Here is a 23,788-nt window from a genome sequence, read left to right as displayed (position 1 = left end):
GGTTATGAAGACATATGGATGAAAGGGAAACCAACCACAAAAGACTTTTAACGGTAGAGAACAAACTGAGGACTGATGGAGGCAGGTGGGTGGGAGGTAGGTTAGAGGGATAATGTGTATTAAGAAGGAACTTGTGGGGCGCCTGGGTGGCTCAGTCGGTTGAGTGTCCAACTTCGGCTCAGGTTATGATCTCACAGTTCATGAGTTCGAGCCCCGCCTAAGGCTCTGTGCTGACAGCTCAGAGCCTGGAGCTTGCTTCAGATTCTGTGTCTCCCTCTCTCTCTGCTCCTCCCCCCCTCACATGCTGTCTCTCTCTCTCAAAAATAAAGATTTTTAAAAATTTTTAAAAAAAGAAGGAACTTGTTGCGATGAGCACTCGGAATTGTATATAAATGATGAATCACTGAATTCTACTTCTAAAATCAGTATTGCATTGTATATTAACTAAAACATAAATAATAAAATAATAATGATAAAAATAATAATAAAAGACATATGGATGGATAATGGATAGAGTTTTAGATGGACAGATCTAAAATCAATGGACAAAATTGATCCATTGATCTGAAATCAATCTAATGGAGGGGCGCCTGGGTGGCTCAGTTGGTTGAGCATCTGACTTTGGCTTAGGTCATGATCTCACGGTTTTTGGGTTCAAGCCCTGCGTTGGGCTCTGTGCTGACAGCTCGGAGCCTGGAGCCTCCTTCAGATTCTGTATCTCCCTCTCTCTCTGTCCCTCTTCCACTTGTGCCCTGTCTTTCTCTCTCTCCCTCAAAAACAAAGAAACATTCGAAAACATTCTAATTAAAAAAATAAGTAGAATCAATCCAATGGACAGATTGGCAAAAAATAGGAAATAGTAGATGAATGGAAAGACAGACAGTGAGTAAATAGACATATGGTTGGGTGGATAAGCTAGATAAACTATTGAAGAGATAGACTGATGAACAGATGCACCTGAATCAGGAGTTTTTCACTCACTGTTCTCTCTTTCTAGGACACTTTCTCCCACCAATGTATATAGCTGTCGCTAATATTTCTCAAGTCTCTTTTCAAATAAGGAAAAGCTTATTCCTTCCTAAGGGGTTTTCTTTGACTATCATAGATCCTCCAGAACTCCATATCCTCCCACCCTGAATTATATTTTCTATAGCATTTACCATCATTTGATATATTACAATATATACTTTCTTGTTTGTTTTTGTTGTTGTTGTTCTAGCGAAAATGTCACCCTGTGAGAACAGGGACTTTGTTAATGCTAAATCCCCAGTACCTAAAAAGTGAATACAGTAAGTGTTGAAAATGATATGAATAGATTGAACAAATCTTTGAGGATAATTGGAGGTATGAATACATGGATGGTTGCTTAGATGAAATATGGATGAGTGATAGTATGGATGAAAGTAACTTTTTTTGGAGGTTTACCAGGTTGCAGCAACTATTTTAAGTGGTAACTCGTTTGGATGGCTTAATGGTCAAAGTAATTGGCAAACACATATATGGAAAGATAAACAGATATGTGTTTATGCACATATACATGACTTGCTATATGGGAAGACGGATGGACACATATATGAGTGAGTGTATGAATGAGATTGATTAATAGTACATACTTTGGAGATATGAATGAAAGTGAGGACGGAAACATGTTTGGAGCGATAGAGGATATATTAAAGAATGAAGAGATAGTTCACTGGTTGGGTAGCTAGGCAAATAGATATAAAATGGACAGTCGAACACATAGGTAACTATATGAGTGGTTATCATGCTCCAAGTGGATGGATGCTTCTTCTAAGTGTTTTATATGTATTATGACATTTAGATAAATAGATGGATGGATGTGTGTGTGTAGAGGGAGTGGATGGATGAACGGAGGGGTGGATGAGTGGGTGGATGGTTAGATGGATAGATACTTGCTCAATGGAGAAATGTAAAGAAAGATGAATAGACACAGATATATATGTATTGATAAATGATTGAATGGATTGATGGAAGGATACCTTGTTCTTATATGGGTAAATGGATATATAGATATCCTGAGAAGTTGATGTGCTAATAATGATCTATGGGGAAAAAATAACTATATAGAGGGGATGGGTGGATGATGGATGGATGAATAGTGGATGGATGGAGGGTAAATAGATGGATGGATGAATGGATGAGTGGATGGATGGATGAGTGGTGGGTAGATGAGTGGATGGGTGGATGGACAGATGGAGGGTGGACAGATGTATGGATAATGGTTGGAGGATGAATGGTGGGATGGATGGGTAGGTGGGTGAATGGATGGAGGATGGATGGGTGGATGGATAGATGGATGGATGGATGGATGGATAATGGATGATGGATGGATGGGTGAATGAGTGAATGGTTGGAGGATGGATGGTGGGATGGATGGGTAAGTGGGTGAATGGATGGAGGATGGATGGTGGGATGGATAGATGGATGGATGGATGGATGGATAATGGATGATGGATGGATGGGTGAATGAGTGAATGGTTGGAGGATGGATGGTGGGATGGATAGATGGATGGATGGATGGATAATGGATGATGGATGGATGGTGGGATGGATGGATGGGTAGGTGGGTGAATGGATGGAGGATGGATGGGTGGATGGATGGGTGAATGAGTGAATGGTTGGAGGATGGATGGTGGGATGGATAGATGGATGGATGGATGGATGGATGGATAATGGATGATGGATGGATGGCGGGATGGATGGATGGGTAGGTGGGTGAATGGATGGAGGATGGATGGGTGGATGGATGGGTGAATGAGTGAATGGTTGGAGGATGGATGGTGGGATGGATAGATGGATGGATGGATGGATGGATAATGGATGATGGATGGATGGGTGAATGAGTGAATGGTTGGAGGATGGATGGGTGGATGGATAGATGGATGGATGGATGGATGGATAATGGATGATGGATGGATGGCGGGATGGATGGATGGGTAGGTGGGTGAATGGATGGAGGATGGATGGGTGGATGGATGGGTGAATGAGTGAATGGTTGGAGGATGGATGGTGGGATGGATAGATGGATGGATGGATGGATGGATGGATAATGGATGACGGATGGACGGCGGGATGGATGGATGGGCAGGTGGGTGGATGGATGATAGATGGATGATTGATAGATGGGTAAATGAATGGAAGGAGGATGGATAGATGATGAATGGGCGACTGGATGAATGGAGGGTGGATGACTGGATGGTTAGATGCATGGGGAAACCACAGGAAAGCTGACGTCGAATACTCTGCCCTGTTGCTCCTATTAGGACATGCTGCAGTTATAAAGCTATGAATGCCGGCTGCTGCATTCAAAGAGCTATTTTTTGCCACCTCCCACCCACTGGCATTTCTGATAGATAATCAAGTAATTCTATTTTAAGTTCTTAGTGACAGAGAACTCCTGACATCCGAGGCAGCCTTCTCCCCATGGGAATATTTTTCCTTCTTTTGAACCAAACTATACCTTGGCACATTCCCTTCCTGGCTGTCTGTGACTGGGATTCCAGAACCGAGAACAGGAGGCGGGGGTGGGAGGTGGGGGAATGCGCAGGTTGAGATGGAAAAGAGGCTCGGGCTCACTCTCCCTGGGTGATCTGGCTCAGCCTGAGGACCGACCCTGCAGCCCTGCTCCCCATCCCTTTTCCATGCTCTGCTAGAAGCTCGAGGAGTGGACAGCTCTGGCAGGATGCTGGGGATGGGTCGTGGGCACGACACCCGCGTTCTCTGGCTTCCCCGGGGTTGCGGGAGGGGAGAGCTGCGGGTGCCCCTCCAGGACTGGCCACGGGACTGGCCTGTGGAGGGCAGAAGGAGCCAGACTTCATGACCCCCACGAAGTCTGCGCCGGCCAGCCACCCCCTGAGTCACTGGGGACCTGAGCTGTGGGCCCACGGGGCTGCCCCTCCAACACTCACTGCCCTCACAGTGACTCCCTCGTGTGTGTGCCGCTCGCCCATCTGATCGTAGCCTCGCCTCTGTCCGGTCACACATCCCCCGGGTGGTCTCAGTCCTGGCCACCCGCGCCAGCACAAGGTCAGGCTAGCTGGGGACCCGGGCCGGCACGAGGTCAGGCTAGCTGGGGACCCGGGCCGGCACGAGGTCAGGCTAGCTGGGGAGGTGAGAGCGGCCATGCCACTGTGCTGCGGGGACGGAGGGCGGCAGGGACAGGCGGTCAGCAGACCGGGTCGTGGTTCTGGCTCTCCGGTCCCAGTTCGGAGACCTCGAACACCGGTCTGTGCCTCGGTTTCCCCACGCGGGACCTGGGTGCGTTGGCGTCTGCCTCTCAGAGCGGCCGTGAGGGCTGGCGAGCCGGGCGAGCCGCTGGATGTAAGACCGCTGGGCACTGAGCTGGGCTCAGCGACGCCCCGCCGACATGAGTCCAGTTCCCGCCTTGTCCGGTCACTCGCCCGCGAGCATTCTCTAGTGAGTCACGGCGACTAAGCCCAACCAGAGGAACAGTGGGCTGGGCTGCACCTCCCGGGCCTTGGCCAGCGCACGGGGGCAGGGGGCCCGCTGGCCAGGGCACCGCACTGACCCTGTGCCCACCGGCCACCCTGGGAGCGTGCTCTCTGGTACCGCACGGGGCTGGCCGTGTTTGTCTCTGCCTCTGGGGTCTCCCTGCTCTGAGCTCCCGGGGTAGTCGGGCAGGGGCCGGGGCGGGCAGGGGCTCCCCATGTGGGGAGCTGAGAGGATTCCCCCCTCGAGGTGATCAGTGGAGCAGAGAGCTGGGCATAAACAAGGGGAAAACTGGAGAACCAGGAGGGAGGGGAGGGAGGGAGGGGAGGGAGGGAGAAGAGGAAGGGAGGGGAGAGGAAGGGAGGGGGAGGGAGGGAGGGGGAGGGAGGGAAACAGAGATAGGGGCAGAGAGAACCACAGAGGGAGAGGAGAGGAGACAGGGGCTGAGTGTGGGAGCAGGGAGGGATGGGGGGGGACTGGCAAGGAGGGAGCCGAGAGCCCAGGCCAGCTGGGGCAGGGCAGGGGGGCTTGATCCAAGACGTCCATAAAGGAGAGGACCAGTGGGCTGGCCAGACCAGGCCCAGGACGAGGAGAGAGGCAGGGAGGGATGGAGAGGCAGATGTGGGGGGGGGGGGGGGAGAGGGGAGGGGGGAGATACCCTGCAAAGAGCAGGGATGAGCTGCAGGGGGCTGGAGAGTGAGTGAGGCTAGCGGCCGCCAAGGTGACTGAGGGGACAGGATGCCCATCACAGGCCGCTGAGGTCCCGCTAAGCCCCAGAGCTGCTGGGCTGGAGGGTTTTCTCTCTGACATTTTTACTAGTCTCGGAAGGAGGGGGAGGGGGAGGGGGAGGAGGCCGAGGGGGGAGAAGGGGGCTGGGGGGAACAAAAGGGAAACGGCTGCTAGGCGTCCTGAAGGGGAGACCCACAGAGCGCGTGAGGCCGCACAGACGGGGGGGGGGGAGGGGGGACAGGAGCACCCGGCCCCCCGGGGGCAGCCAGCAGGGAGCCAGCCCCGGAGACCCCCCCCCCCCCGGTGGAGAGACACAGGTCACAGACAGGCAGAGGGGGAGAGCAGACGTGGGAGGGGGCGTCAGAGGCAGAGAGACCAGACAGCCAGACAGGGGGAGCGACAGCTCGGATCCAGGGACAGGGACAGGGGACGAGGGAGCAAAGGAGGGGACGGGAGAGAGAAAGAAGAGAGGAAGGGGGGAGAGGGGTCCCAGTGGAGGAGGAGGAGCAGGGGGAGGGCAGCAGACAGAGGCCGGCAGCCTTTGAAGAAGGAGCAGCCGCGTCCCCAGGGCTGGGGTCAGGCCAGGTCGCCGGGCCGGCGGCATGCGTGGCTCTGCCCTCCTGAGGAGAAGTTCCAGCAAACGGGGCCTGGAGAACCTCGTGAGGTAGGTGCCCCCCGGCCCGGGCTGGGGCAGGGCGGGCAGGACCGGGGCGCCGTGGGCAGGGTGTGGGCCGTGCGCACGTGCGCCGGCCGCTGTTAGTTCGGCTCCGCCGGCTGCGCGCCCTCCTCCTCTCCCACCTGCACACCCGCCTGGCCTCGGCGGGGCCGCGGTCTCCCCAGAGACCTTCTCCTGGCCCTGGGGCCTCCGCCCCGGCCCGCCGCTCCCAGGACAAGAGGTGGGTCTCCAGCACCGCTTCCGAGGCCTTGAGGTGCCCCCGCCGGCCCCTGGGGACCACCCTGTGACCCCTTGCTTTACAGACGAGGGAGCCGGACTTTGCGGCCACACTCCCCACCCGCCATGGCGCACCAGCCCTGCGTGGGAGGTGCCACAGGGCCGTGGTGAGCGCTTGGGCCTCAGAGGCAGGTTTTCCCCAGCTGAAATCCTGCCTCCTGCATCGTAGGGCTTTGGTCTGGGACCCTGTCCTCCCTGGACCTCAGTTTCCCCCTTTGTAAAGTAGTGGTCTGCTGGTACCTACCCCGAAGAGGACGAGAGAGAGAGCAGAGGCAGAGGGCCAGAGGTGGGCTCAGAGCCCCTGCTCCATGCCACGGGCCTCTCGTGGCCTCACTCTGAGCCACCTGCAATGTCCTTCCTCCTCCTCTACCCTTCCAGGCGTCTCAGGCCTAGCTGAAATGCTGCCTCCTCCATGCAGCCTGCCTTGGCTTCTCCTTTGACGGCATGGAGCGCGCTGGGCAGACTGCAAGCTCCTGGAGGGAGAGACAGGCATCTCAGCACTCCCAGCTCCACCCAAGCCCTGACTCCGGGAAGGAGGAGGGACAAGGTGTGCGGGTCGGCTGAGAGCAGCCGGGACCCCTCCAGCTCGGGACAGTCGGGTCCCTCAGACCCCGAGTGATGGCTCTCTCCCGGCCCCACGCAGGCATGGCTCCAGGGCCCCCTGCTCCAGGGTCAGGACACGCTCCCTTGCAGCCACCCGCCCCGCCCCCCCCGCCCCCCACTCATTAGGTGGACCCCCACGAGTCAGCTGCCGGGCTTCACGTGTGTTCTTTTCTGGCTCTGCCAGGCCCGCCCCTGAGCGGCTGACCAGGGGACCCTCATGCAGGACCATGCGTCTCAGGTGGGCCTCCTCCTCCCTGCCCAGCTGGCATGTGGCCGCCCAGGGGTCACTGCTGCTGTCCCCATCCAGAAACTTCTGTGGCCAGAGGACCAAGGGGCACCGGGGGTCAAGCCCCGGGGCTCTCCAGCGCTGTTTAACAAGTGGGGAAACTGAGGCCCAAGAGGGCAGTTGTACCGTACATCGGGGATGACAGAAGGAGCCCCAACGCGGGCTGGGCACACGTCCCTCGTCGCAGGAGGACGTGGGCCACAAACACCTGTCCGGCGGTAACCACGGCTCCGTTCCGAAACCCAGCGTCAAGCTGCTGTCCTGGGTGAGCAGGGGACACCCTGGAGGCACCGATGGGGCACGGCAGGTGTGGCACCAGCTCAGCCGAGAGTGGGGGCCAGGCCGGTGCGCGGGCCCAGAGCCCCCAGAGGACCTGGACCGGGGAAGGTGGGCCTGCAGAGGCCAGTGGGGCAGAGACAGAAGGAAGCGGCCCTTTGGGCCCCCTCGTGGGGGGCGTGGGGGGCGGGGTGGAGGGCAGGCGAGAGCGTCTCCCAAAGAATAAGTTGGGGGCGTCTGTCGCACCCCGGCGAGCCAGTCGCACACCGCACACGGGGACCCTCACGGACGCACACGGACGGCACGGCTTCCAGGCCCAGCCACGGCCGGGCTTACACCCCCACGCGTGGACCCGAGAGGGCCGGGCGGCCGGCGGCATCCCCGCTGCCCTCACTGAGATTAGTGTCTCCCGCGTCTCGGCCGTGACTCCCCGAAGCCTGGGCAGACGACCGTTGTCCTCGTTTGACCGACAGAAAACCAGGCGCAGAGAGGCTAGTGACTCCCCCCAGGCCACCCGGGCGTGGGGGAGCCTGCCCCCACCCCGGGCCCCGTGCTTCACCGAAATCCTTCGCCACGGACCTCCTGGGTGCGGGGTGGGAAGGGGGGCGTCGGAGGCAGTGCCCCTCGCGGTGCCAAGGTCCAGAGGCGCATGTGGGGGGCCGGCTGGGGTGGGTGTAAATTGAATCCAGTTTAAGCAGGCTAAAAACGGGCCCGGGCAGGGGGCCTCGTCCCCGTGCCCCTCCCGTACCCTTGGCACGGCTTGGCACAGTCCTTGCGGCCGTGGGGGTCCTCCTCAGCTGTCAAAGCTTCAGGGGGGCAGGGCCAGCCGGGGACCACTCCCTCCTCCTGCAGCCCCCAGCCCAGCTCTACCCCCCTTGCAGACGGCTCCCTCCTGTTGCCCCCGGGGTGACGGGGGATCTAAAGCTCTGCCCGGGCCCACCTTGGGCCGGGCCCGCATTAGCCATGACCCGGGGGGGCAGCAAGGGGACCCTGGGCGCCCTCACTTCCACAGGCCGCCTGAATTCTGGGCTGCCTTCCCGGGTTAACAGTCTTTGGGAGCCTGGCTTTCTGAGGCGGCGGCCTGGCTGGCACAGCCCAACGGGGCTGGCTGGGTCACCCTGCTGGCGTCCTTATCGGCGTTTGGGCTCCCAGTCTCCCAGGGGAGGCTCTCCGGGCTGCAGGAGCCTGGCACAAGTCCCTGTGCCCATGCCTCCCCCCACCCCCGACAGCCTTCAGGTCTGGCCCCCGCCCCGGGGACGCCAGGCCCGGGAGGCCTCTGGGGACCCCTGTGTGGCCAGCAGGGCAAGGGATGGGGCTGGCCCAAGGAGGCGATGGGTGGGGGGGAGGCCAGGCCTCCAAACCAGGTTCCAAAGAGGCGTGGCTGCCTCAGGCCCACCCAGGGCCCCAGATGGGAGGGGGCTGCCCTTGCCCTGGCAGAGCCCCGGTGTCTGGTGGGTGGTGCTGCCCTGGGACCAAGCGCTCTGTCGGCCAGAGCCGCCCCAGGAACCCCAGCGAGCTGGCATCGCGGGGGTGTGGGGACTGAGCAGCCCAGCCCCCTGGGCAGGACGTCAGGGCCAGAACCCAGAGCACTGAGGTTCGGGCCGGGCTCCAGTCCCGTCCCTCGAACCAGAGCGGGACAGGGAAGCGAGCAAGCAGCAGCCTGGGTGCCTCGGGCACCTGTGGGCTCGCCACCCCCCACGCCCCTGCTGCAGCGTCGAGAGGGCAGCCCGTGGCTCATGGGCCCCGAGGGGTGGCTGGAGAGGCCACGGCTCCCAGGAGCGCCTCGTCTAGCTCGGACTGGCTCTGCACAGGTTGGTGGCCGGGGGCCGACCCACACAGGTGTCCGGGGGCAAGTGGGAGCTGGTGGGGGGGTAGCCCTGGGCGGCCCCCGGGGGCAGGGAGAGTGCGGCATCTGGCGGTGGCCCACCCTGGAAGGTGAGAGCGTGGCTGTGAGGGGCATTGCCCACCCAGGAAGGGAGAGGTCCGGACGCGGGTTTGACATGAGGCTGGGGCCGGGGCATCGTGTGCCCGTGGTCTGTGAGGCTCTTCTAGAGCGGGTCCCTGCAGGCGTGGGGACAAGGCCATGGAAAAAGAAAGGAGGTGAGAGACAGGGAAGGGGATAAGGAGGAGGGGGCGAGGGGCAGGAGGTCTCCACGAAGGCATAAAGAGGGCGTGCAGGGATGGAGACGTGATGGGGACGGGGACAGGATGGGGACGGGGACGGGATGGGGACAGGAGGGGACAGGATAGGGAAGCAAAGAGGACAGGGACAGGATGGGACAGGACAGGCAGATGAGAGGGATAGAGGGGGACAAGACAAGAGAGGACAGAGACAGGACAGAGTAAGGACAGGACAGGAGGGGACAGGGGACGGGATGGGGACAGGATGGTGGGCAAGAGGAGGGAGAGGTCGAATGAAAGCAAAAAAGAGGGAAAGGATGAACGAGGCAGGGGACGGGGTGAAGGCGTCGTGGAGGCTCTTCAGCCCCTCCCATGTGTCCCCTCCCAAGTGTCTCCTCCTATGTGTCTCCCCCCACATTGTCTCTCCTACGTGTCCCTTCCCACGTGTCCCCTCCTGCGCCGCCCCTCCCATGTGTCCCCTCCCATGCTGTGCACCCCCGCTATCTGCCCCACAGCGTCCCATGCTGTCTGTTCCACACTCTCCACACTGTCCCCTCCAACACTATCCACCCACACTGTCCCACCCTGTCTCCTCCCACGCTGTCTGTCCTCTATTGTCCCTTTCCATGCTGTCTGCCCCGTGCTGTCCCCTCCACACTGTCCTCTCTCACATTGTCTCTCTCATACTGTCCCCTCCCATGCTGTCTGTCCCATGCTGTCCACCCCCACTGTCTGCCCCACACTGCTCTCCCCACGCTGTCCCCTCCCACGCTGTCCCCTCCCACATTGTCTCTCCCATGCTATCTCCTCCCGTGCTGTCTGCCCCATGCTGTTCCCTCCCATATGTCCCCTCCCACACTGTCCACCTCATGCTATCCCTCACCAGGCTGTCCCGCACCTGCTGTCCCCTCCCACGCTGTCCGCTCCACACTGCCCGCCCCGCACTGTCTGCCCCACGCCGTCCCCTCCCATGCCGTCCTCGTGACGCGGCAGAGGGCAGGAGGCCCCAAGGGCCAGAAGGTCTGGGGGGAGGTCTGGGGCGGCCAGGCTAGAGCCTGCGGCTGTTCACCGGGGAGATGGGAGGGGCCGGAACGGGCAAGAAGGAAGGAGGGAAGGCCAGTGAGGCCAAGAGAGGGGGACAGGGGAGGAGAGGGGCTGCGGGCGGGGCTGCGTCTCCCCTGAGCGGGGCAGAGTCCCTCTCGACCCTCCAGGTGCCCTGCACCAGCCGGCAGCACCTGTGCGCCTGGAGCCCCAGGTCAGACGCCACACTGATCAGCCTCAGTTTCCCCTCCTGCGACAGCCCCCAGACCCCGCCCGTGTCCTCAGGGACAGACACCAGGACAGGTCTCGCCCAACTCAGCCAGCGGGCCACCCCAAGCCCGGCCCCGCGTGCCCCTCCGTGTGGATAAGGAAGCTGAGGCTCGGGGAGGGTTCGAGGCCCGGTGGGCGGGCAGCGAGGGTCTGCAGGATTAAGGGGCACACGGCCAGGAGCTGTCACGGCAAGACTGAATGGGGGCCAGTCCAGGGGCACAGCCTCGGCCCCTGTGCTGCCATGCCCCCCTGGGCCCCCGGGATGCTCAGTCCCAGGGGCTGGAGCACCTCAGAGGAGGGGCTGGGGGCGGGGGCAGGTGGCAGAAACGGCCTTGGCGGTGTCCAGCACAGGGTCAGGCCGCTCCGTGCACTTGGGGGCTCTCCGGGGAGGCAGGGCCGGGAGCCGATGGCAGGCGGCTGAGCCAGGCTGCGTCTGGGGACGGGGGCGGGCAGCCGGGCTTTGAGACCCCGGGACGACAGCCATTTGGGCACTGACTGGGCAGAGCCGGGCGCGGGGCCCTCGGGGTGTGCGGAAGACCGGGGTGCGACCCGGCAGGGGGATGGGGACAGGGCGGCAGAGGCCCCAGCCGGTGCCAGCCACCAGTCGCGTGTCCTGGAACGTGCCAAAGCCCAGCCTCGTGAGCGCTCCGAGCCCTGTGCCAGGCGGTCCCAGCCCGGCTCGGGAGCGCCTGGCTTCCCTGGAGGGCCGTCCAGCGCCAGGAGGAGCCGGGGCCGGGACTGGAGGTGAGGCCGGGGCCACCAGGCAGCTGGGGGTGGGGTGGGGTGTGGGGACCGTGGGGTCGGTCCCACACACGGCCCGGAGGCGTGGGCAGGGGCAACTCGCTGACGCAAAGGATGCGGAGGGGCGGGGAGGGGGGGTGCCTGGGTGTCTCCGGGACACTTGGCCCGGACCCGGCAGCACTGTGGTCAGTGACTCGGAGAAGAGTCATAGCAAGTGCAGTGTGCTGGCTGGGCAGAGGGAGGGACGGTGAGCCCAGGGCCAGTGCCCGTCTCTGCCACGCCAGCATCCCACAGGCAGGGCGAGCCGGGGGGAGGGGGCGGCCTCGCTCTCTGACCCCAGGCCCGGAGGGGCAGGCCAGCCAGAGCAGACGGGGGGCAGAGATGCGGAAGAGCCGCGGTGCCGGGGCAAGGAGGCTGACGGTGGAGCACATCACAGGAGGTAGGGTACCCAGCAAGAGGGAGGTGACGGCCAGCCAGAGGGACATCAAGCTTGGTTCTGGACCTCACTGTGGGGCAGAAGGGGACAGTCCCCGATCCAGACTCTGGGAACCAAGGGAAACCTGGGATAGAAGGACTTGGAGGCAAAGCCCCCATGAGGAAGGTTTCCGGGACACAGACTCTGTCTCCCTCGAGCCGGAACCCTCTGCCAGCGAGCAGGCGCCTGGGCGACAGAGACTCCCCGGCACAGCCGCCTTCCGGTCGGGCCATTTGGGCACAGGATGAGGGTCCACCCAGCTGGCCCGGATGCCCCGGGGACCGCTGGTGGGGCTGCCCTGGGCTGGGTCGCCCTGACTGGCATTGGGGGTCTGGGGCGAAGCCGGGCCCTGCACGGGGCTGTCGGGGGAGAGGCCCGTCCGCCCCAGGGAGCCTGGGCGGCTCACGTGCTGGAGGGCGGCAGTGGGCAAGGCGGGGACCAGGAGAGCAGCTTAGTGGGGGGGCGTGTGAGCAGGGAGGGAGGAAGGGAACCCCAAGGAACGGGTGCTCTCCCCACACCGCTTTCTCCCGGAGGGGCGCCCGAGCGGGATGTGCTGGGACTGGGGGTCACCCAGGAGGGGTGTGGCTCTGCATCTGGACTGGGGGGATGGGAGCAGAAAGGAGGGCCGGCCTGCACACTGCTTTGCTGCCCCTTCCTCTCCGACGGGCCTCTGCCCACCGTGTCAACCACCACCGGGCACGGGCACCAGGGACCCTGTCCCGAGAGGACTTCCTGGCGGCCAGTCCCCAATGGCTTGGAATAGGGGCCCTCGCCTGTGGTCCCTGAGCCACACCTCGGGCGCAGCGCTGGCTTTCTTGGAAGCTCTAAGGTCCACGGGTGCAGGGACCTCACTGTGGGCCCTGTCACCTGACGGGATAGAGAGCTGGTTGAAGAGGAGGGTGGGGACAAACAGGGGACAGGCCACTCCAGGCCCACGAGCAGGGGAGGGGGGTGGGGACAGCGGTGGCAGTGGCTGCGGTCTCTTGCCTCCTTTTCCCAGGACGAGACCTCTCAGCTCCCCTCTTTGGCTGTGAACTGGGGTGGCCGTGCCCCCTAAGTGGGGTGAGAACCGGGTGGCATCTTGAGGCCCGAGGCGGGGGGGCATCCCGGGCCAGGCAGGGTCTGGAGCTGGTGCTCCTCGGGGGACCCCGGTGACCTGAGGGCCAGGGCAGAGGCGACCCTCCCTGATCTGTCCCCGGGGCTGGCAAAGAAAGATGGGCAGAAAGGGGATTCCTTGGCTTTGGGGGCTCTGTGGGGCAGCCAGGGGGTTTCCCCAAACAAGAGCCCCCCCCCAAGTGCCACCCCACTGGGGGAAGATGAGGGCTGTTGGGCAAGGAGGCCCAGCGAGGGCCCTGCAGAGGTGACGCGGTGGTTAAGGGGGTGCTGGCCTCGATGGCGAGAAGGGGATGCCCGGGCAGAAGGTGGGCCCGGCTGGGGGCTCGGGGCTGATGAAGGTGTAAAGGGTCCCGGGGGAGAAGCCGCTCTGGCCTCCCTCCCCTCCCTGCCTGCCCTGGGCAGGGCTCCGAAGGCCCAGAGCCCCCCGCCGGGCCGGCCCCGGTGGCTGGGAAGGAGCGAAGGTCCCTCCTCTCAGCCCTGGCCTAGGCCCCGGGGCAGGTGGAGCAGGGCCCCCAGAGGCCGCGGCTGTGCCCCACGTCCCCCAGCATTAGGCCGGTGTCCCGGAGGAGGCCCCAGCCCGGGGGCCTCTGTCCCTCCCCGCTCGCCAGGGCGGCCTGTGCCCCCGGCCTGTGCCTTTCTCTCTGTGAGCGGGTCTGTGTCCCCTCCTCTGGGGAGACTTCTTGGATGGGACCTGCCCACCAGGACCAAGAGGGAGGTGGTGTGGGGGCAGGCCAGGTCGGCCAACGGGGCCATCCAAGGGGAAGCGGGAGCTGGGGTGGCCTGGGGAGGGGTCTTGGTTCACACGGTGCCGCACCCCTTTTTACAGCCGGAGAGCTGAGGCTGGGCCTGGGGCCTCGCCCTGGGCAGGGGGTCAGAGAGGCCAAAGCCACAGCCCTGCCCTGGTCCCAGCCCCTCCACCTGGGCTGGCGGGCTGTGTGGTTGCCTCCCTTTGGCCTTCACCCCATCCCCCCCTCACCCCTTCAGCCTTCACCCCATCACCCCAGCGAGGTCAACAGCCTCCCCCCCGCCACCTGTGTCCCCTGCAGCTGCCTTCCACTGAGCTCCTCCCTGCTCAGAACCTCCTGGGACCCCCAGAGTCCCTAGCTGCTCTGCCTTGGGACTTCCAGAGACCTAACAGGGCCCTCAGGCCCCTGGGCCCTGCCTTGTTAATGCTGCCCCCTCTGGGAGCAACCACAAAGGGGAGGGGCAAGAAGGATTGAACTCCTGCACAGCTGGGCGGAGCTGCTTGAGGTGCCAGCCTGTGAGGGGGGAAAACGGGCGAGGAGGAGGAGAGGAAGAGGAGGAGGGGAGGAGGGGAGGAGGGGAGGAGGAGGTGGGGAGGTAGGGAGGAAAAGGAGGAGGGGGAGGGAAGGGGAGGAGGAGGGGAGGAGAAGGGGGAAAGAGGAGGAGGGGAGGGGAGGAGGAGGAGTGGAGGGGGAGAGAAGGAGAGGAGAAGGAGGGAAGGAGGAGGAGGAGGAGGGGAGGGGAGAGGAGGTAGGGAGGAAGAGGAGGAGAGAAGGAGAGAAAAGGAGGAGAGGAGGAGGGGAGGAGGAGAGGAGGAGAGGAGAAGGAGGAAGGGAGAGGGAGGAGGAGGGGAGGGGGAGGGGGAAGAGGAGGAGGAGGAGGAGGGGGGAGGAGAGGAGGAGTAGGGAGGGAGGGGAGGAGGAGGAAGGCAGGGGGAGGAGGGGAGGTAGGGAGGAAGAGGAGGAGGAGAGGAGGAGGAGAGAAGAGGAGGAGGAGGAGGGGAGGAGGGGAGGAGGAGAGGAGGAGAGGAGAAGGAGGAAGGGAGAGGGAGGAGGAAGGGAGGGGGAGGGGGAAGAGGAGGAGGAGGAGGAGGGGGGAGGAGAGGAGGAGTAGGGAGGGAGGGGAGGAGGAGGAAGGCAGGGGGAGGAGGGGAGGTAGGGAGGAAGAGGAGGAGGAGAGGAGGAGGAGAGAAGAGGAGGAGGAGGAGGGGAGGAGGGGAGGAGGAGAGGAGAAGGAGGAAGGGAGAGGGAGGAGGAAGGGAGGGGAGGGGGAAGAGGAGGAGGAGGAGGAGGGGGGAGGAGAGGAGGAGTAGGGAGGGAGGGGAGGAGGAGGAAGGCAGGGGGAGGAGGGGAGGTAGGGAGGAAGAGGAGGAGGAGAGGAGGAGGAGAGAAGAGGAGGAGGAGGAGGGGAGGAGGGGAGGAGGAGGAGGAAGGGAGAGGGAGGAGGAGGAGGGGAGGGGAGAGGAGGAGAGGAGAAGGAGAGAGGGAGGGGAGGAGGAGGAGGGGAGGGGAGAGGAGGAGCGGAGAAGGAGAGAGGGAGGGGGAGGAGAAAGAGGGGAGGGGAGGAGGGGAGGAGGAGGAGGGAGGTAGGGAGGAAAAGGAGGATGGGGGAGGGAGGGGAGGAGGAGGAGAGGAGAAGGGGGAAAGAGGAGGAGGGGAGGTGAGGAGGAGGAGTGGAGGGGGAGAGGAGGAGAGGAGAAGGAGGGAGGGAGGGGGAGGAGGAGGAGGGGAGGGGAGAGGAGGTAGGGAGGAAGAGGAGGAGAGAAGGAGAGAAAAGGAGGAGAGGAGGAGGGGAGGAGGAGAGGAGGAGAGGAGAAGGAGGGAGAGGGAGGAGGAGGGGAGGGGGAGGGGGAAGAGGAGGAGGAGGAGGAGGGGAGGAGGGGAGGAGGAGGAGGAAGGGAGAGGGAGGAGGAGGAGGGGAGGGGAGAGGAGGAGACGAGAAGGAGAGAGGGAGGGGGAGGAGGAAGAGGGGAGGGGAGGAGAGGAGAAGGAGGGGAGGGGGAAGAGGAGGAGGAGGAGGAGGAGGAGAGGAGGAGAGAAGAGGAGGGGGAGGGGGGAAGAGGGGAGGAAGGGGGAGGAGGAGGAGGGGAGGGGGGGAGGAGGAGGAGGAGGGGAGGAGGAGATGAAGAGAGAGAAGAGGAGGAGGAGGGGAGGGGGCAGGAGGAGTGAGGGAGGGGGAGGAGGAGGAGGGGAGGAGGAGTAGGGAGGGGAGGAGGAGGAGGGGAGGGGAGGAGGGGAGAGGAGGAGGGGAGGGGAGGAGGGGAGAGGAGGAGGGGAGGTAGGGAGGAAGAGGAGGAGGAAAGGAGGAGGGGAGGGGGAGGAGGGGGGAGGGAGGGGGAGGAGGAGGAGGAGAGGAGGAGAGGAGAAGGAGAGGAGGAGAAGTAGGGAGGAGGAGAGGAGGAGAGAAGAGGAGGGGGAGGGGGGAAGAGGGGAGGAAGGGGGAGGAGGAGGAGGGGAGGAGGAGAAGAGGAGAGAAGAGGAGGAGGAGGGAGGAGGGGAGGAGGAGGGAGGGAGGGGAGGAGGAGGAGGGGAGGTAGGGAGGAAGGGAGGAGGAGGGGAGGAGGGGAGGTAGGGAGGAAGAGGAGGAGGAGAAGGGAGGCGGGCAGGAAGGAGGCCTAAGGCCTCGGTGCTCCAGGCCTCTCCCTGTGCCCCAGGCCTCTGCTCCCTGGTCACGTGAGACCCTGCTACCCCACTGCTGTCCTGGGCTCCCTGAGCCACCGCGTCCCCAGTTAGCCTGGTTACTCTCCCTGGGTCAGCGGGGTCTCGCCTCGCCCGTAGTCCCTCTGTCTCCCCAGGGACTCTGGAGATCTGGAGGCTCCTGTCCCCTCCCGGCCGGTCTAACTGCATCTCCCCTCCTCCACGCCCCCTGGGCCTCCTTCCAGAAAGGACCTGAAGGCTGGCACAGGGCTTCCTGGGGCCGCCTCCCGGGGGGCTCAGAGACCCTCCCGTCCGCCTCCCCGCAGCCGCCCCTCCGGGGCCACCCGAGCGCTCTGGCCGCTGGCCTTGGCTTGGCTCTTGTACCCTCTCCCTGGCCCACACACTCCGGTTCATCTTTCGGACCCAAGTTCAAGGTCGCCTCCTGGGCTCCCCTGGGCAGCGGGACTGGGCTCGTTGCGGGGGGTGGGGGTGGGGGTTGTCTACCTGGGGCAGTGACTTTGAGGAAGCCGGGAGACGCGCCCGGAGACGTGCTGCCGGAGGGGGCACGGCTGGGAGGGCGGTCTGGACCCGTGCCAGGGCCGTCGGGTGGGGTGTCGGGGGGGGGGGGAGCCGGGTCCCCCCAGCCACAGCTCCCTGCGCCCACCCCTGGCCCCGGGCAGCAGCGTGCCCCTCCCGCCGCCCCACCCCCCGCCCACCTGCTCATTTGGGGCCGCCTTCGAGCTCCCCGCTCACCCCCGCTGCCGCCTCTCTGCAAGGACGGGTGACCTCCGGGGCCCTGGCGGTGCCACACCCACTGCCGTGCCCACAGACCCCTCCCCGTGCTGCCTGGGGCAGCCCCCCGCCCGCCTCGCATAACCAGTGAGGGGCACCCTCGGCGTTGTGGGGCGTGGGGCTGCCCTCCCCTGAGCTCCCTGACGGGGCCCCCGACCTCTGCCCTTGGGGGCCCGCTCTCTGGGAGTCGGGGACGCTTGCCGTCCTGCTGTCCCCGGAAGCCAAGGCAGAGGAGGAGGAGGCCTCTCCCCGGGCTGGCTCCCCCCCTCTGCCACTTCACTCACGGGCTCTACGGCCGCCGGAGGGACCAGTGGCTCTGCAAGTGTCCACCCCGGTCGACAGCGTAGAACCCCCCGGGGAGGCAGGGCGCGGAGGGGACCAGAGACCCGGGGGTGGTCGGTCCGCGGTGGGGCTGACCAGGGCTGCTCCCCCGGCCTCTCTGGCAGCTTCCTCTGGCCGTGTCCGGGACACCTGTGGCCCAGAGGGTCCCCCGCAGACGTGAACAAAGAGTTCTCCGACGACAGGCCTGGCCCTGCCTGGCTGTCCTCCCTTCGGGCCCCCCCGCCCCCGAGCCCGGCGCCCGAGCTCTCCCCTCGACCTTCAGGCACCAGAGACGGGTGGCCTTTAGGCCTTTAGGCACCGGACAAGCGGCCTGCAGGGGGCAGAGTCAAGCTGGGACCAAACCCACGCAGGCAGACAGGGGAGGACGGAGGTGGGGGCAGCTGCGAGGGCCGGGCCGGCTCAGGAGCCTATCACGGGACCCCGGTGGGGGGGACCGGGGGGCCGCAGAGGGAGGAGTGGGGGGCCGGCGCCCCGAGTCGGGGCCGGTAGGCGGTGGACGTGGCCAACGGGGCAGCCCCCGAACGTGGGGACCCCCACTCAGAACGGGGAGCTGGGAGGCGGCCCGGGGCCCGCCGGGCTGTGCGCGCCCCGGTGCACCTGGGTGGGGGCGAGGCCCCGCGGCGGAGCCCGATGTTGGGGGAGCAGAGCCCCACTCGGCAGCCCCCGGGGCTGAACCCCGGGCTGCAAAGAGCCAGAGCAGACACAGGAAATAGCCTAATTGCGTTCGCTAAGGAACACCAAATCCCTTACAGCTGCACGCGGGCTGAGCCAGGGGCCACGGGTGGGGCGGCCATCGCCGGTGTCCTGACAGCTCCGTGGAGCCTGCCAAGGGGTCTGGGCTGCTGGCCGGGGAAGGGGGGCGCCTTTCCCAGGCCAGAGGCCCCCACCCCACCCCAGGAGAGCCGCCCCCTCTCAGTTCCCAGAACGGAGCCCAGCTGTGGAACAGTGAGGGGTGAGGTCACGGGAGGGGCCAGAGGGGCCGCATTACTCACATCCTGGGGCTGGTGGGAGGGGGGGAGGCGAGGGGGAGGGCCCCTTGTCCTTGGGCCGCTGGGGCTGCCGGCCCAGGGCTTTGGGGAGACACCAGGAGACCCCTCCCCTGTACCCCTTGTCTGCCTGCCCCCTGCCCCCGCCCCCCGGCCCCTGCCTGTCAGGGCTCCCGGGGCCACGTGCAGATGGCGGGTCGCAGAGGGTGGCCCTCGGAGGGGCCGGCTCACGGGGCCGCTGTCGGGGCGATGGCAAGGACAGCAGAAAACGGGGTCTGGAGCGGGGACCCCGGACCTGCCATCTTGGCCCCCGCCTTGTTCCCGCTCGTGAATCCGTGGGCGTGCTGTGGGGGTGTTTGGAACCGTGGGCGGAGGGTGGGTGCGCGTGCCACGCTGGCCTGGGTGTCGGGCTCACGGAGGACGTGTGTGTGTGCACGCGCATTATTGCCTCGTGTGCACCTGGGCGTGCAAGGGGGGCCGGGCCCGCGTGGGGCTCTTGTGGCCTGGACATACCGCCCGACAGGTGGACCCCAGAGGATCTGCTCACGTCTGTGTGTGGGGTGACAGGCAACTTGCGGGCTCTGCACTCAGATCTCGGGGCAAGGGTCTGGGGAGCGGGAACCACGACCCTGGGCCCCGGGGCAACACTTCCCCAGATAACGTGGCCCTGCAGCCTCCGAGCTAAGGGCCCAGGGCAGGATGGGAGCAGGCGTGGGGAAGGAAGGGCTCCCTAGGCCCCCGGGGGTGGGAGCCGAAGGCACTTCTGAGCATCGAGGGTGGGAGACCAGGGGTGCTGCGGGCTGAGCAGGTCTGGAGTCCCAGGTGGCCATGGCCTGGGGGGCGGTAGGGGGGGAGCGGGCCTGGAGCCCGGGGCTGAGGAGGGCCTGGCTTTTGTCTGGGAGGCTCTGGGAAGACCTGGGACAGATTAGATCATGGCTGGCAGGGCTGCTGAGACCATGGAGCCGGCCGTCCCGGCCAAGGGACGGAGTCCCAGAAGGAGCGGGCCGCGGGGTCAGGCGGCGGGCAGCAGCGGGAAGGGACCGAGACCCCAGGCTAGGGCAGTGAGCCCTGCAGAGGCAGAGACCAGGACTCCCCTCTCTGGGTCCAGTGGAGCCTGAGTGGTGGGGGAGGCAGAGCCGTGTCGGCGACCCAGGCCCGGGGTGCCCCCCGGATGCCGACAGTGTGAGATCTGCTAGGCCAGGGCCAGGGGGACCAGGCTGTGAACCCCTCGTCCCAGGCTGACCTTGTGTCGCCCTTAGTGAGGGACCCTGAGAAGCCACGGGGTCAGCGTGCACCGAGGGAGCAAGGTCTCTGGCTCTGCGGTGGCCTCGGGTCCGTCCTCTGTGAACGGGCCCAGAGAGGTCAGGTTCAGGGTGCAGGCAGCCTCTTCTTGGGGCCCTTGGGGGGGCAGGAGGGAGTGCCCCAGCCGGGGTACCCGGGCAGGGAGGTGGCTGCCCGGCTGGGTCTGCCCCTGGCCTGACAGTGCCTGATCGGCGAGGCTGCTGCCACCGCATTCCAGTGGGGACACGTGGCACCTGTCTGGTACCTGCAGCAGCCACTTCCCAGGGCCTCGGGGGCCACAGAGCCAGGCCCGCCCGTGTCCCGGCTCTGATTAGGTCCAGGAGGCCTGGCTGCTGGGCGGGGGCGGGGGGACGGAGGACAGAGGGTCTCAGTCCTGCCTGGACACCAGAGCCCCCTCCACCACCGGGAGGACAGGAGCAGCGGGGTGCAGGCTGAGGCCCGACTGACGCTCCGTGTCCCCCAGGCTCACGACTCAGCGGAGCGCCGAAGATGAGGAGGAGGCCGCCCGCGAGCGTCGCCGCCGGGCGAGGGACAGGGAGCTTCGGGCCCAGGACGAGGACGGCGGCCAGTCCCCCGAGCCGCCGGAGCAGGAGAGCCTGTAAGCCGCCCCCCAGCAGTCCGCCTGGCCCCGCTCCCCCGGGCAGAGGGGAGGCTGGTGGTGGGGCCCTGGGCTAGGGCTCCCGGAGGAGGAGAGTGAGGAGGGGCTCAGCGCGGGTGCGGAGACAGCTTAGGGTGAGGGTCCCTGAAGCCCGAGGCGCCGGTGGAGCCCGCCGGCCGGCCGCAGGGACTCACGTGCGGCCACCCCTCCCAGCCAGCCTCCCAGAGCGCTGACTCAGGCTCTGGCCGCCCTGCGCGGCCCTGGCCCCTGCTTGGACCGACACTGACCCCAGCTGCGTGGCCCTGGCCCCGGAGCCCCCCGCCCAAGCTCCCTGCTGCCGGTGACTCATGGAGGCCACGTCCAACTTGGCGGGCCGCAGGCCGGCTCGTTTCCTCCCTGGGCCCAGGAGGCCTCCGCGGCCGGGCTGGGCTGTTTTTACAATAATGCCCCCCTTCCTCCCGCCCCTGTTTTGTTCCATTTTCTCCGAGTCAGCAGCTCTGGGCGGGGTGGGGTGCTGCAGCGGTCACGGCCCCTCAGGCCAGGGCCTCAGTTTAGATAGCAGGGGCTGGGGGCACATGGGGAGCCCACCGGCACCAGATCCCAGGCCTGCCCTGACGGTGGGGGGCGGGGGACAGGGGCTCACCCTGCTGCCCGCGGAGGGAGCAGTCACCAGAGCCCTGGAGGGAGACATGTCACCCACACACGGGGACCCCAGGGTGACAGGGGAGGCACAGCCCAGCAGTCAGGGGGCCCTAGACGAGTGGAGGAGGCACAGCCCAGCTCTTGGGGAGCCTTGGACTGATGAGGGAGGCATAGTTCAGCTCTCAGGAGCCCTAGACTGAGGGGGGAGGCATAGTTCAGCTCTCAGGAGCCCTAGACTGAGGGGGGAGGCATAGTTCAGCTCTCAGGAACCCTAGACTGAGGGGGGAGGCATAGTTCAGCTCTCAGGAGCCCTAGACTGAGGGGGGAGGCATAGTTCAGCTCTCAGAGGCCCTAGACTGATGGGGGGGGGCACAGCCCAACTCTTTGGGAGCACTGAACTGATGGGGAAGGCATAGCCCAGCTCTCAGGGGACTCTAGACCAAGGGAGGAAGCACAGTCCAATTCTCAGGAGGCCCTAGACTGATGGGGGAGCACATCCCAGCTCTCAGGAGGCCCTAGACTGATGGGGGAGGCATAGCCCAATCCTCAGGGGGCCCTAGACTGATAACGGGAGGCCTAACCTAGCTCTCAAGATATCCTAGACTGATGGGGAAGCACAACCCAGTTCTTAGGGAGCTCTGAACTGATGGGGGAGGCATAGCCCAGCTCTCAGGGGACTCTAGACTAATGGGAGGGGCAGAGCTTAATTCTCAGGAGGCTCTAGACTGATGAGGGAGGCATAGCCCAGATCTCAAGAGGTCCTAGAGTGATGGAGGAGGCACAGCCCAGCTCTTAGAGAGCCCTAGACTGATGAAGGAGGCATAGCCCAGCTCTCAGGGTACCAAGACTGATGGAAAAGGCACAGCCCAGCTCCTGGGGAACCCTAGACTGATGGGGGAGGCATAACCCAGCTCTCAAGGGATAGACTGATGGGGGAGGCATAGCCTGCTTTCAGGGGAGCCTAGACTGATGGAAGAAGCATAACTCAGCTCTCAAGGGACCCTAGACTGATGAAGGAGGCATAGCCCAGCTCCTGGGGAACCCTAGACTGATGGGGGAGGCACAACCCAGCTCTCAAGGGACCCTAGACTGATGAAGGAGGCATAGCCCAGCTCTTGGGGGAGTCTGAGACTGATGGGGAGGCCCAGCCCAGCCCTTAAGGAGCCCTAGACCGATGGAGGAGGCATAGTCAGAAATCAGGAGGCTCTAGACTGATGGGGGAGGCACAGTCCAGCTCTCAAGGGACCCTAGACTGATGGGGAAGGCATCGCCCTGCTTTCAGGGGAGGCTAGACTGATGGAGGAAGCGTAGCTCGGCTCTCAGGAGGCCCTAGACTAGTGAGAGAGGCACAGCCCAGCTCTCAGGGGACCCTAGACTGATGGGGGAGGCACAGCCCAGGTCTTAGCAGGCCCTACACTGATGGAAGAAGCAGGGCCTAGCTCTGTGGGAACCTTAGTCTCATGAGGGAGATACAGCCCCGTTCTTGGGGAGCCCTAGCTTCATAGGGTCAGACACAACCTCGGCCTCAGGCAGCTCCAGGCTACGAGGAGACGCAGTCCCACCCTCAGGGATTCTCTAACAGTGGGGAGGCTCGGCCCAGCCATGGGTGCTGCCCCTGGCAGACAGGGTCTCCCACCCCTGGAGCCCAGGGTCTGAGGAAGGAAGGAGATGTGGCCAGTGTGCATAGCGTGCCCCTGCCCCTCGTGGCCCCGTCCGGCTCTGAGCACCCGGCGCTGCTCTTTTAGCCTGAAGCCCTCGGAGGCCCCCGAACTGGATGAGGACGAGGGTTTCAGCGACTGGTCCCAGAAGCCAGAGCCACAGCGGCAGCCCTGGGAGGCCGGGGGGGCCTCCAACAGCGGGGAGCCCCCTCGGAGCGAGAGTCCGGAGGGGCAGCAGGAGGAGAACAGGCAAGTGGGGGTCAGAGGCCGGAGGCGGGGTCACCAGGCAGGGGCGCTCTCCAAGCCCCCAGCCTGTGCCTGAGCAAAGGCCACCGGCCCCGCAAAATGCCCCCCGGGCTGGGAGCAGGGGGAAGGGAGGAAGAGAGCTAGACGGCGGCGGGGCGGCGGGCCGAGGGGCTGCGGGGAGGGGTGGGGAGGAAATCTCATTCCTGGGCTCCCCAGGGCCCCTGGGCCCCATCCAGACCAGCTGCGGCCCGGCCAGGGTGTTGCCACATCAGCACACATCTGCAGCCCACTTACGTAATGGAGGCTCTGCGCCCCTGCCGCCCGCCCGCCCCTTCCTCCCTCGGGGCTGGCCGATCTCCATTCCCACGGAGGGGAGCAGGTATTTCCAGATGTGTGGGCCTGTGAGTTGGCCTGGAGGGACAAGCTTTCCAGATGTGCAGACGTGTTTGCTGGGCTGAACAGGGCAGGAGGGGGTGGGGGCCCAGGGATGGGGGGCTGCTCCGGGAGCTTCACCCCCACCCCAGTTCTGGGGTCTGAGGCACCCTGCAGGCGTGCTCAAGGGCCCCCCACCGTGGGCAGGGTCCAAGCTCTACCCAGGAGCTTCGGGCTTGGGGGCCACCGCCTCCCGGCCCTTTGAGGCCCCTCTAGTCTCCATCTGTAGCTAGGACCGTCTCCGTCTCCAGTCTTCCAACCACCCTACCAGCAGGCTCCTGCACCCCAGGAGCCAGCTGCCTGGCTGGGGCCCTGGTCCTGGCCACCCCC

At 64.6% G+C, this 23,788-nt stretch overlaps 1 protein-coding gene across 7 annotated transcripts in view; it reads left to right on the top strand.

The window, feature by feature from the left end:
- Positions 1 to 23,788, top strand: part of LSP1 (lymphocyte specific protein 1) — a 39,401-nt gene that overhangs the window by 7,689 nt on the left and 7,924 nt on the right. The window contains exons 1-4 of one of the 7 annotated variants that reach the window (XM_045486335.1): positions 5,666 to 5,863; positions 20,346 to 20,480; positions 20,698 to 20,701; positions 22,866 to 23,029. In XM_045486335.1, coding sequence (XP_045342291.1) covers positions 5,802 to 5,863; positions 20,346 to 20,480; positions 20,698 to 20,701; positions 22,866 to 23,029 — 365 coding nt within the window. In that variant the 5' untranslated portion in view covers positions 5,666 to 5,801. Of the gene's footprint in view, positions 1 to 5,663; positions 5,864 to 8,870; positions 9,166 to 20,345; positions 20,481 to 20,697; positions 20,702 to 22,865; positions 23,030 to 23,788 lie in introns of those variants that run through there. The other 6 variants (XM_045486332.1, XM_045486331.1, XM_045486330.1 and 3 more) reach the window with 6 other exon arrangements.

Source organism: Leopardus geoffroyi, chromosome D1 (assembly GCF_018350155.1).
Source record: "Leopardus geoffroyi isolate Oge1 chromosome D1, O.geoffroyi_Oge1_pat1.0, whole genome shotgun sequence".
Classification (NCBI taxonomy): Eukaryota; Metazoa; Chordata; class Mammalia; order Carnivora; family Felidae; genus Leopardus; species Leopardus geoffroyi.
This window is presented reverse-complemented; position numbering and strand designations above follow the sequence as displayed.